Genomic DNA, 13,837 nt, shown 5'->3' on the forward strand with positions numbered 1-13,837 from the left:
TTTGAGTTTGAAAGAATAACAAAGGCTCCTTTTCAATAAAGAAAATGATGCAAACAGATTCTCTTCAAGGAAGCAGGAAAGGGAAAATTTTTCTCAAAACTAAAGATGATCTATACCACATTTTAAAAATATTATTACCATTAAAGGAGTCTGAAAATGCACATGGACTATATTGATCAGTTTGATGACCATTTTAACTCCTGCAAATCATAGGATTTCATGTGAAGAGAATTTTAGGGGGAAAACATGCCATAAGTAAATTTCCACATGATTTAGTGAGAAGATGAGTAACTTCACAGTGTGAAAACTGTTTCAGGCTTTGCCTGGTAATTTTGTTAGAAAATGCTAGACACCTGATACTGTTACCTATGTTCACTTAACCGAGTGCACTCATTACTTTCATACTGAAACTGAGCACTTGGAATTACAAACTTGATGAATGAGGACTGAAAACATGCTTACCACGGGTTGTAATGGGGCACCGGGCATCATGGCATTGGCTAGTTGCATTTGCTGGGCCAACATGGCCATGTTCTTCTGCTGAATCAAGTTATTGCGCCCATTTATCTCCAACTGTGTTTTTAAGTGTGGGGGTGGATGAAGATATTTGCAGTTCTCCCTGGAGCAACGACCCTAAAAAAACAAAAGCAGAAAATACCATTTAAAAAAGCTTAGACCAGCAAATCTTAAAAAATAAAAATAATGCAAACCTACCACCTGGATCTACCCTGGGTTTCTAACACACTGTACTGTCCATATCCATTTATCATACATTTAGAATAAGTAATGAATTCACCCAAATGCATTATCAAAGTGAAGTGTTAAGACATTTGAGAAAGTCTTAAAGCTTAAAGAAGTCCCCTTCTTTTAATATTAGCACTAATATTTCTAGGTCCAAGTTTAAAAATCTACCGACTGCCAGGGTAAGATTAAAATAAAGAATATGAAATGAAGAATAATATTAGCTCCTTCCAAATCTCCTGGTTAACTTTAATGAACCCAAAAGAAACATGAAGTTTTAGCATCTATTTTTACTTGTATTGAGTTCTAAGGAAATGAACTTAGAGGATTCAGGGCACACTGTGTCTTCAGTTAAGCACCTTTACAAGTATCTCGTAACAAATAAAATTAAATTACTACTAAGCTTTACAAACCCATATATTAAGAAATTTGCAGTGAAAAAAAGAAAATGCCCATATGTTCCCACTGTACATAGAGATTAGTAAGTATAATGAAACACCGGTGAAAACGTAGCCTTTAACCTTTCAAAGATAAATCTAGTCTCCATTGCCCAAGAGCTATAAAACAATAGGAAATAGACATATATACCCTCCAAAAGATTTATAATGTAAAATGGAGAAACAAAACATTAGAAAAAAGTAAGAAATGTGAATATACCCTTCCTTTCGGGATATTTGTTTTCATCAAAAACATATATTAAAGTCTGTAATATGAAATAGTGTATAAGGGATTTATTTCATATTATTTCAATACTATCATCATTCCACTGTTTCCATATTATTTCAATATGTTCTCAAGTCTTTATAATGAAAGGTCTTATCAATTATTACCTCGACAACTTCTTTCACCAATAAATCTAATTACAACTGTTTGGGAGGGTCAAAGAAAGATTCAGTTGAAGCCATCAACCACTTTTCCGGAGCTTTCTTTGATTTTTCTAAGAAAAACCCATTTGCCATCATTTGACCTTATACTGTAAACTGATGCGGCATGCTTGAGTTTGTGATAAAAATCTGGTCACAATCCTAATTTGAAAGATCTATTTCTGACTTGTTTTGATTCAGGTTTTTAGGAACAAGTTTCTGCAAAGGGCTAATATCATAGGATACTGCCTTTCATTTTAGCAAGCTTTATGTAATAAAGCATCACCAATAATGTTTTAAATCAGAAGGTGGCAGAAGACAGTAGTTGATACCAAGAAACTGACAGGTCCCAAGACCTAGGGTAGAGGCCTAGGTCTCCCATCAGCAGCAGGAACTGCATACAAAACTAACTTCTTTAAGTCTCAGGCCTTTTATCCATTTCAAAATTGCTATATAACCTACACCATACGTTTCTTATGAAGATCAGAGGAGATAATGTATATGTCATGCCCATGGCCCTGCACAGCACTCTGTGAGCAAGGTAAAGGTCAGGAGCTGCTATTTGCCACCACCCCCACCCCTTTAATCATATAGCCAACAAAAGAAAAACAAAATATCGGCATGAAGGTAATTTTTATAATATCTCTTAGTTATGCCTATTGATATGTTCACAAAGTAACATTTATATATTTATGACTTATTCCACAGGAAATCATGCTTGGTATCTGTTATTAGCTTGAAAGCATCCAGATGAAAAGTAACTTTTACCCAAAAACAACACTTAGAGTCACAGGAGAAACCACAGCGAACGCCTGGCCAACATAAATAAGTTCATGGCTAACACATGGTAAGATCTCAGGGCTACCCAGTTGAGGTGTCCTAGAGAAAACCTGCTTTCTCTCAGGACAAAGAACAATTTGGCTCTAAGAGAAATTCTGGTTCTCGGTATCACCACATCATTTTTCATACTAATACTGGATCTATTTAAGTGAAAATAAGCAAGATTATATCCCCCCCGAGGATTCGGTTACTGTCAATTCACTCAGATCAGTTTCTATAGCTCCATAAAATAGCACAGAGATAGCCCTAGGCCTTGAACTAGGCCTGGCCAACACTAACACTGATCTTCCTAAGCTCTTCATCCGAGTGCCTCCCGTCACACAAACCACCCAGCCCCTCCTCCCTATTAACACAGTTCAGATTGAAAAAATGGAGACAAATCATATTGCCCTATATACATTCTGTGTCAGATCATGTCAAACCTTTTAAGAGAAGCTCACATCTTTGGTTTTTGTTTTGTATTTATACTCACTCGGAAAAATGCCATTCTAATTTCTTACATATGCTACCTTTCTATACACAGCTTGGTTTAACTGCACTGAAACTTCACTTTCAAAAGCTATGTTCCTAAGAATCAACTGAGGATATTCGGTGAAAATATGCAGACGAGCAGGCCTCTTCTACAGTCTGTGGTGGTAGCTCTGGGGGGCCCAGGGATCTGCATTTTAATAGTATTCCAAGTTATTGCTATATCAGGCAAAAAAACACTACAAAAACACAATTCTGCAAAGCCACGTGAATTTTCCATCGACATGTGTGGGGAAAAAAACCAGAGTAGTCTCTGCAATTGACGTTAGATAAACTCAGCTTCCTAGGGAGTTCAAAATGTGTTTAATGCTGGCTATGCTGCTGAATAATTGTGGTTTGACAAATAAAAAGGTCAAGAAAAAGTTAGAATAAATATCCTTTTCTAGAGGACTGCCTAAAACTCTGGAGAAAATCACCAGGATATACTTTTCGTTAAGAGTTAAGGTGAACGTGCCGCTGGTACTCTCCATGTCCGTCCACAGTCTACACCTGAGGTCCCAGCACCATACCTCAATACGCATTTGCAAAATGAATGAATGAACACTTCTTAATAAGTCCTTAAAGATGAATTCTACTCTAACTCTGTTCTGGAGACTATGAAACTAATAGAATGAAAACTAACTCTAATACCAAACTTTGATTCTGAGCTGTACTAACTTAACGCTTTTATTCAGAGGCCAGTAATTTGAACACCCGATAAAGCTTGCCATAATAAAGGGAGGAAAGGTAACAGAAGGTTCATAAGTTTCACCAGGGATGAAACTAGATTTGTGTAGAGATGTGATGTATTTGGTGTCCTAAAATCTATACAGTGACAATACATTCCAAAAATCTAAGTACAGAAATTCAGTCAGATCTAGCGCTCACATATGCACATTTGTATAAAGGAACTATATTCTAAATCATCCAAAGATTCCACCTCAAGATATATTAAGTTGGGCTGCTAGGAGTAATGCTAAAATAGAAAGTAGTTTTTATTCAGTTTGGATTGCTCTATGCCATTCTACCTGTTACCATATAATTGTACATTCTATCCAACATAGCTCGGTTCGAATTGCAGAATAGCAGCTTTGTTATTTACTTGCTGTGTGACCGTGTAGGAGTTAAATTCTCTGAGTGGCCATACCTCTTCGGTAGAAAAGCAACACCACCACTGATTTCACTCGTGATGTATAAGGGTTGAGCAAGATAGTGCGCCAACTTCATTCATGGCTTCTGATATGAGGCTCTCAATAAGCTAATAACAAACAGCAGTTGCTTAATTTAGCTCTGTATCGGTTAAAAGTACTAAAAAAAAAATGCAAAAAGGAAACCTGTGACAATGCATGCCACTCATTAATAATATAAGCTTGGCCCTTAATCATCATTCTGCATTTGCCACATCCACTACGGAAAATGCCATTCTAATACATTTCTTACAGTGTTATATTGCTGTGGTTTGCTTTTGTTGATTGTACTGACATTTCCTGTCAGTGAACTAGCCAGCTGACTAGCAGGCCACTCTATAGGGTCTATACCATAAATACCTTCGACGCCACTCAAAATGGTTTTTTATAGGTTAACTGAACACAGATTTCAAAAACATCACTGTAATGTACATACTATATATTTTAAGGGAATGGAGGAAGTTCAGTAAAGTATCAATTCAGACTAAGTCCATTTTTTTCCAATATTTTTTCTACCTTACTTTAAAAGTAATCTTTCCAAAAAAGTCAAAATTTTCCCCTTATAGTCTTAAAAGCCTGTATGAAACCAATCATGGTCATTCAAGAGATCAACTCATCAAGTCTCTAATTTCTGAAGTTATAAACTGTTCGACTGTGAATTTAAGGATTTTTCTCATCAGCTTTTGAAATGCGTACAAGTTTGTGATTATATGTTTAGATTAACTGTGTGAGCTTCAAAATAATTTTTACACACCTTAGTTTAGTAAAGTGCCTTTTTAAAATTTATTTTAAAATATTTTATTTATTTATTTGAGAGAGAGAGAAGGAGAAAATGAGCAGAGGGAAGGGGCAGAGGGAGAGGAAGAAGCAGGCCTCCCCACTGAGCAGGGAGCCCTACATGGGGCTCGATCCCAGCATCCTGGAATCATGACCTGAGCCAGAGGCAGACACTTAACCGACTGAGCCACCCGGGTGCCCCAGTGAAGTGTACTTTTAAATAATTAATAGTATGAGCATATACAGTGCATATCTAAAAATTATGTATATGTAAAAAAATAAAATAAAAAAATAAAAATTATGTGTATGTACATACAGTGTATGATGTATATAGTGAGATATAAATTGTAGAATAAAGACAAAACTGAATAGAACTACAGATGGCAATTTAGAGATATAAAAAAATGGTTGCTTAGCTATTTTTAGTATTTAACAAAAATCAAAAATGAAATATCTTCCTTAGAAATTGGTGAAACCTAATAAACTAAAAATTCAAAATTCTATTTGAAAATCAGACAAACTAATCTGCGGCATAAATAAAATAAAAGGCGCACTGTGATTATGAGGTCAGAATATAAAAAGACGTCTTATTAAGCTGCCAAACGGTAACTATGTGGTCGAATTAAAATTATTGGGTCATATTTGGGCAAACTCTGGAAATAAAGGGGCAATGAAAAAATTATAAGGGTACCAGCTTATACTCATAAGTCTTTTCCAACTTTCAATGGAAATACTGGTTTTCAGGAAAAACTGTTCAAACTGCAACTATGTATTTCAATTGTTAAAACAAAACCAGTATTTCCTTTGGGACAACTGAGATATACAAATGTTTTTGAAGCACTTTCTGGAGATACTCATTGCTCAGATATTGGCCAGAAACTCTGGCAAAGGAATTTGGTAGCTTCCTATTGAAAATTCTTACTATTTTTTTTTTCCAGCTAAGATGATAGAAATATCTCACAAAAATTTTGCCAAAGGGGGAAAAATGGCAGTCGGGAAATATTGTTTCATGCATTTCCAAAAATGTTTCTTATGGCTCTACCATGCTAATTTATAATTATCAATTCTAATACAAGGTGAACAAATTTACATATACAATATTTATTTTAAAATCACAAGCATCTAGTGGTAGGAAATTTATGGAAGTTTAAAATGTGATTAACTTTTAGAAAAAATTATATGCATGCACACTCATATACACTCACTGTTTTGTTTTCATTTAGGTGGACAGGAGTTTAACTCACTTCAGAAATTACAGTTTATTGGCTTGCAAATATTGGAAATAAATTGTACCTAACACACAGGATATTGTTGCTTTTAAATGTATGTTTCTTTACAATCTACCTGTTTCCATAAAGGACTTGCTCCAGCTTACAAGAAAAAACGCATCCTAAAAGGAAGCTCAAGCTTTCTCGATCTCAACACTATTGACATTTTGGGCCACAGAGGCGTCGCTGCGGAGCTAGCTGTTCTGTGCACTATAGGATGTTTAGCAGCGTGCCTGGCGTGCTAAATGCCTGCGGCACTCCTGTCCTCAGTTATGACAATGAAAATTGTCTCTAGATATTGCCAAACCTCTCTAGGGGTGAGGGGGAGGCAAAATCATCTCCAGTTGGGAGTCAACCACTGCTTTACACCTAATGGAATTTAACAGGGGCTGTATTAATCTGCTTTGGTTGCCACAAGAAAATACCACAGATTGAGTGTTTTAAACAACAGGAATTTATTTTCTCACAGTTTCTGGTAAGAGTGCTTTCTGGCTTGTAGAAGTTACCTTCTTGCTATTCCTCAGACAGCCTTTCCTTGGTGCATGCACGAGGAGAGAAAGTTTGTTCCCTGGTGTCTCTTATAAGGACACTAATCCTATCAGATCAAGGTCCCGCTCTTGTGACTTTAATCTTAATTATTTCCTTAGAAGCCCCATCTTCAAATACAGCCGTACAGGAAACAGGGCTTCAACAGAAGAATTTTAGGGGGAAGCAAACATTCAGTCCATAAAAGGGGCACTCGATTAAAAACTGCCAACCCAAAGTTATTTGTAATTAGCTTTAAGTATTTTCATACTACATTTAAATGTCTGTCAATTTCCTCGAACATAAGATAATAGATTTGTCCTATAAAACCTGACTTAAAAAGTGTGGGTGGTTGTTCCTTCTTAATTTTGTCGAATTCTAATAGCTATGGCTTCTAAAAACTTTTAAGGTATGAATATGTGAATTTCAATGTTTGTTGATTTTTCTCTAATTTGAAATTAAAACAAATAAAGACTGTGGTATGTAAAAAAGCAAATAATTAAATTCCAAAATCATATTAATAGCTCCATTCACCTGTTAACTAGAATACTGGCTATGCTGACTTTAAGGGTAAGTAACATTTTCTTGGTTTTACTTCCCTACAGAAAGTTTTTTTCAGGATAACTAAACATGAGACATATAGCCCCTACTTTGGAAAAGAAGCTACTGAGAAAGGTAAATTAAGTAGCCAGAGAACCCAGAAAAATAACAAATAACTTCTGACCACCACCTGAAATTCCTGTGGACCCACTGCATAATATTGTTTTCAGTCATATGCAAATGTATACATATGTATGTAATTATACACACACACACACACACACACACACATATTCACCCAAGTTATGTACCTATTTCTAAGAGCAGCGTATGTATTACAAACTTAGATTCTGCTCATGTTACAAATTTAAGAAACCTAGAATATGACTTAAAATTTACATTTCATGTTTTATTTGGAAAAACACATAAGGACTTATAGAAAGCTCTAGAATAAAACCCCAAAGAACACTGAACTATCATTTGGTATAAATCCCTAATATACTCGAACAGATATTTTCATTTTTTTTCTTAGAAAATCTCCACGGAGATTTCACTGATTTTATGTGATTGTTTTGTTTTGATGTGTTTTATAAAGTGTATTATACTATATTGTGTATGTGTGTGTGTATATATATAGTATATATATACTCTTAATAAGCCAATACCATGTATTTACTATATTTTAGTATAATATAGTAAATATATAATATTAACATGTTAACAATAATTTTTCTATTTTCTTTTTATTCTCAAATATTACAGCCCTTTAACTCAGATAACAAAATGGGAATTTTGTTGTTGTTGTTGTTGTTTTTGCGCCCTGTACCTATTTCAGAATTTTACCATGTGGAAAGACAGATATTCTTTACACCAAACACTACTTTTCCTGTTTTAATTTCCTCATTGCAGGCCACACCAGGAACAAAGGTTTAGCATTCCTACAGACCATGAAGAAAGGAGTCAATTCTCCTTTTATTTTGGTGGGCATTTAATAATCTCTAGGCTTCTAAACTTAACATGAAGTAAATACAATAACACTAATCAATATTTAAAGCTTAACTTCTTAGGTGTAAATTACTATATATTCATTCAATCAACATACGGCCAAATGCTTAGAGCTCAGAGGTCAACACAAGAGCTGGGAAAATTTTCTATCAATGAGAGAAAAAAGCAGACATTTATGAATGTATTTTTATTGAAACAGTCTCAATTTCTTAAATTATTTTACCCGAGATTCAAAATATTTTCAAATGAAACACAATAGAAGGCTAATTTAGATTTTTTTCTTGATCCCATAAAAAGCTCATATTCACACATACACTATGGCTTAACAATGACTGAGACTGAGAGGAAAAGAAAGAAAAATACAAACCCAGGTGCCTACACACAGTATGTTGAGTTCAAATTTGTAATTTTACCGTGGCCTGAAGGAATGTAACAGACTCTGTTTCACTCGGGTTAAACATTTTCTCGTCAGAGTCTAATGTGATCTCAACCCAGCAATTTTAGGTTTAAACGTTTCTAGCTAGTATTCAAAGGCTGTTCTAGGCACTATTTCATAGAACATTCCTAAGTGTGATGATGAAGATTCTTGGACATTAAAACCAATGGTGACATTTACAATATCCCAAAATATCCTCAGTGCTGACGCAAACTCAACGTACTCTAACTCAAACATCGGGATACTATGACTTTTTTCCCAGAGAACTTAGGAGCTTTAATTGCACAACTTCCATTAATCATCTTGAACATGGCATAACTGAAACCCTACACATCTCAAGTATTATGTAAGGCATGACAGTCTGAGGAGGTGGGGAAAAGGAAAAAGGCAACAAATCACACACATTCTTGTTACAAAAATACCACTCCTTTCTCCAGCAGCTTTTGTCTGTGAGAGATCACATATACATACAACTGTGACAGCAACAGTTACATCAACACACAGTTTTAGCTGACAGTCATCTGAAGAAATTTTAGTCTCTTCAGTGAGGGCCCACAGGGATCTTACGTTAAGAAATGTTTGTGATGGGACGCTGTAAGAAGAAATGGGCTCTCCTTTTAGTTACACCCACCCGTGGCCTCTCTTCTACCCCGCAGAATCCCACAGTAGTGCCTACTGTATGAAGTTAAGTGAAGGGTTTAATTGGCACCTACTGTCTGTCCCTATTCCACAGTCTTCCTCCGTTCCCAACATGGGTCTGGCCAACATCCCTGAGTCAAACCAGAGTCTCCATGACCTTGTGAAAGCCCAGTGACATTTGGTAGGTGCCAGCATCATTAAACAGTCCAACATTTCTTGGCTGCTTTTTTATGGCATGATAAAATTGGAAATGCCAGATCACTATGTTTCTATTATTTTTTCAATTGCCTCATTATTTTTTCGGTATAGCAACTGTCAGACTTCTAAACTGTAGCAGAAACACTTCTGAAGTTTTATGGCATCCAAATCAGACACTCTTCGATCTTGGCTAATAATTAAAAACCCTAGCACTGACATAATAAAATTTAGTGCTCTATTTGTAGCGCATGCCTTCCAATTGAGAAATACAAAATGTTTTAGAAACAGTACCCAATTCATCATCATACCATTATTAGGTGGATTACCATATGACTATATCTATTATATTTCTAAGGATTTCCTGAGGGTAAAAAGAAGGTAAATGTCTCAAGTCAATTGCATTTAATTTTTTTCCTTAACAATCTTTTGGAAGACTTGTTTAAACAGTCCTTTACAGTCCTAGTGCACTGGCAACGCAAAAGCCCTCCATCTTTAAATACCCCTCCAAAGGTATGTGGGGAGGAGATGGTGGGAGTGTGGGGAGGGGGCTGCTTGTCCAAGGGCACGTAACCAAATGAAGGCGGTCTAACTACAGAGTTGGCACTGTTCACCACCAGGCCAGAGAGATTCATTCGTGATGATCACTTTTACATCATGTATGTATGTTTTTCTAATCATTACTCACAATAAAACATAGATGACTCTAACGAGAATAGGTCAGAGCCAAATTAATGCTTCCATCTCTGTTGAGGTCTACAAAGGAAAAGATGTTTCACAACAAAAACAACTGATTTGAGAGAAGACTAATCCACATGGTATTTCCAAAGTGTAATGGAAAGCATCAGATTCTCTTATAAATTTCAGTTTATCTGTCATTTAATTTTTTCCCTTCAGCAGGGCTTATACTATAGGGTCAACAGCAGAAAATAACCGAACACGAGACAAGTTAAAATTCTGCTTCACACTACCCATTTCAACAAGATACCTAGCAAGGCAAGAGGTTCTTGGATTATCTATGGATTCCCCTGACTGGCCTCTGTGATTTGGTTATATCACAAATGGATTTTTGGATATAACAATGGATATACGAATGGATAATGGATATATCACAAATACAGAAAGGTGACTTTATATAGAAAAAAAGAATATATATATATTCTTTATATATATATATTTACTGACTTATATAAGTGTATATATAAATATGTACATATATATAAATGTATATTTATATAAGCATATATAAATGTGTATCTATATCCTTTATATATATAAATTGAAAAATAGAAGTTAGTGATATAGAGAGGATGGCCAGTTTTAAGGAATAAGTCTTTTATTCAGCAATATAAAAGAAACTAAAGAAAATCAAAGAGGTAAAACATCTTGGTGAAGTCAGCTTAAGATTAATAACACTATCACCTTGTATTTATGAGGCATTTCCTACGTTCATACCTTCTAGATACACATATCTACAAATATAAGATAACCCATTTTTACATACCTAAAATAAGATTTATTATTAGTTATGATAAACTTAAAGAATAATATTATGCAATATTTTTAAAGTCCCATTTCAATATTTCCATTGTAAATCTTTCAGCCGAGTCCACTAGTTGGGATAGTGTATACTATGCATAGGATTAGTGCTTAATTTTCTCAACTGTAACGGATGTCCAAAATTTTGTTTGTCAATTGCATGCAGAAATTATTACACTACACTGCTCTTTAATCTTTTAGAGACATCATCGTCTTTGCCGAGTATCAAACACTTTTTCTTTCCCCCAATTTTTCATTCAGACTCCTCTGTTAACCTGTGGGATTCCCTAACTGAAAACAAATGTTGTTGCTTGCTGACCTCACAGATCTGATCTCAAGTCCAGCGATTAAATGCTGCTTCTTCCCATAAACAACAATGACAGAGCACAAAGAAAAGGTGAGGCGACAAAGATCCTTACCACTGCTGACCACTGTCTCCTTCAGACAGGTCAACTTTGTACTTGAACAAAATGTGCTCAATGACACTGGCTCTGTTCCTGTGGGGAAAGCTCTCCCCTCCCCCACATCCCCATGACAATTTGCTAAAATTGTGCACAGCCATCAGCCCTCTCTCAGACTTCAGGCTGCAGCGAGGAGAAAGACAATTGGCTCATGAGCCCAGAACACATCTCTATTGGATGCTGACTGCAGCAGCATAAGCAGTAAGGGTGAAAAAAAATCTCTTGAAGAAAAAAAAAGCAGTATCACAACACAGGCTATCTGAGCCTGGCTCCTCCTCTCACCCCACTCCCACCCCCAGACACTTCCACCGGCTCTCTAAGGCACGTCCCCAAATATCTAAAGAAATGACACTCAACGAAAGTAACTTAAAAATCATCACTGGGAATAAAACAGGAATTTGGGGAAAGAATTTTGAGAAAGAATTCATGTTTCTAGTATCCTCCAGTAGCTTTCTGAGAAAGGATCCATGTTCACAATAAACAAGTAGAACCAGATGTCTGTGAATGATGAAACTCTTACAGACATCCTATAAGAAGACTCTTTTTAGGGCAGGAGGGTATCGAAGTCATCACTTAAACAGAGGCACTTGAAAAAGCTTAATCATCACAAGGTTGCTCTGTTCTAAAAGGCAATCAGAGGCTGCAGAGCATATTCTTAAGTGCTTATTTAAGATGAGAAGTATGGAGATGTTGGGCCTCACAAGAACGCCCGCCATGGCAACACCGTTTTTTAATAAGCCGGAATGTGAACCTAAGAGTTTTCGAAAAGCACAGGCTGCTGTCACCTGATGTTTTTCTCTTGCTATCATATCAACAACATTTAGGCTGAAAGCCCAGTCTGCTAAACACCAGGCTTGGATGCAGTGAGTAAAGCAACGTATGCATGAATTTACTCCCTCCCTCTGGCTAAAGCAAGTGGTTGTTAGTAGCAATTCGTTGTTTACCTTCCTTGGTACCTTGTGCATGCTTCTTTCCTAACAGAGGCACACGGCTTTACTGTGCATTGTTTATACATCTTTCCTCCATGCCAACTGCCTCCAGAAGGCAGTGTCATGTCTCACCCTTGTGCCCACCCTCTGGGCCAGGCCAGTAAGCCCAACAACTGTTTGCCAAGTGAATGAGTCCTGCCTGTATTTCAGAAGGTAAGATATTCTGTCCACTAATGTTCTCAAACATTCCTTTGGCATCTTCTCCAGGACCTCTATCAACTCACATGCTATAGTCCCATTTTCTCTTCATCAGTTTTATTTCCCTTCTTCCCTACCTGTTTCAGGTAACTTCTTACTACTGTTACCCAACCACCTCTTTGTACTCTGCTCCGCCCACCGAGATAAGAAATATGGTCACTTGTTGGATTTATCTGTATCCTTAGCTCGTAAGCTTCTCGTACTCAGGCCTTAGAAATCTGCACACAGGAAATGTCCCAAGATTTGACATAAAAAAGCAATTGAGCCCCAGCTCAATGGTTAACATCACATGAGCCGGAATCACAGAGTTGTTTGTTCAAATGCCAACTTCGATACTTATTAGTAGTGAGATGTTGGGTTAATTATTCAACCTCACTAAACTTCAACTTCCTCTTCTATAAAAATGAAGATAAGAATACCATCCTAGGGATGATGTAAACATTAAAGGAAAGAATGTACACAAGGGCCTCAATTATGGTCTGGTACTCAGTAAGTGGACATCATTGGGCCTTTCTCGCTCTCCTAAGCACATTCTTTACATCCCTGGAACCTTGCAAACCCTGCTTCCTGTTATTCAGCCCCACTTCTCTGGATGAGCTTAAAAGCACCCTTTCTCTTCTTCCTTCAACCTCCCCTTTTCCAGAGTCCTTCAGCTCACCATCGAGTTAGAATCTTAGCTTCTAATGAACTCAACACCAAGCCTCTAAGTAGCCAAGGATGGCAATGTACACAGTCCAGCACAAAAAACACACATCTAGAGCCAAGGAGACCTGGATTCACTGTAATTCTTTGCCCACTGGCTATGTGACCTTATGCAGGTACTCAACTCCTAGCTCAACAGTACCTTCATCTCTGACGTTGCATCCAAGTAACGTAGCTCCTGAGTGGCTGTGAGAAAGCTTTCCCAGTGCCCAAGGTAAGAGCCAACTAATGCTCATTTCTCTTACCATTAGGAAATGGGGCATCGATATTTTAAAAGGAGCTGATAATAACAGGGAATCATTTTCTTAAATTAAATTTAATTGTGAGAGGTGACCCTTTCAAATGTTCCTTTCTGGGGACACTTCCTCTCTCACTGTCCCTCCCTTCCTCCTGTTTTCTTGCCAGAGAGAAAAAGCTCACAGTAG

At 36.7% G+C, this 13,837-nt stretch overlaps 1 protein-coding gene across 21 annotated transcripts in view; it reads right to left on the minus strand.

Moving 5' to 3' along the window:
* MBNL1 (muscleblind like splicing regulator 1) overlaps positions 1 to 13,837 on the minus strand; it is a 205,738-nt gene that overhangs the window by 41,981 nt on the left and 149,920 nt on the right. For all 21 annotated transcript variants that reach the window (XM_025880314.2, XM_025880186.2, XM_025880291.2 and 18 more), the window contains one exon: positions 463 to 633. In XM_025880314.2, the coding sequence (XP_025736099.1) occupies positions 463 to 531 (69 nt within the window). In that variant the 5' untranslated portion in view covers positions 532 to 633. The remainder of the gene's footprint in view (positions 1 to 462; positions 634 to 13,837) is intronic.

Source organism: Callorhinus ursinus, unplaced genomic scaffold (assembly GCF_003265705.2).
Source record: "Callorhinus ursinus isolate GAN/ISIS: 27379988/994484 unplaced genomic scaffold, GSC_fseal_2.0 scaffold1, whole genome shotgun sequence".
Classification (NCBI taxonomy): domain Eukaryota; kingdom Metazoa; phylum Chordata; class Mammalia; order Carnivora; family Otariidae; genus Callorhinus; species Callorhinus ursinus.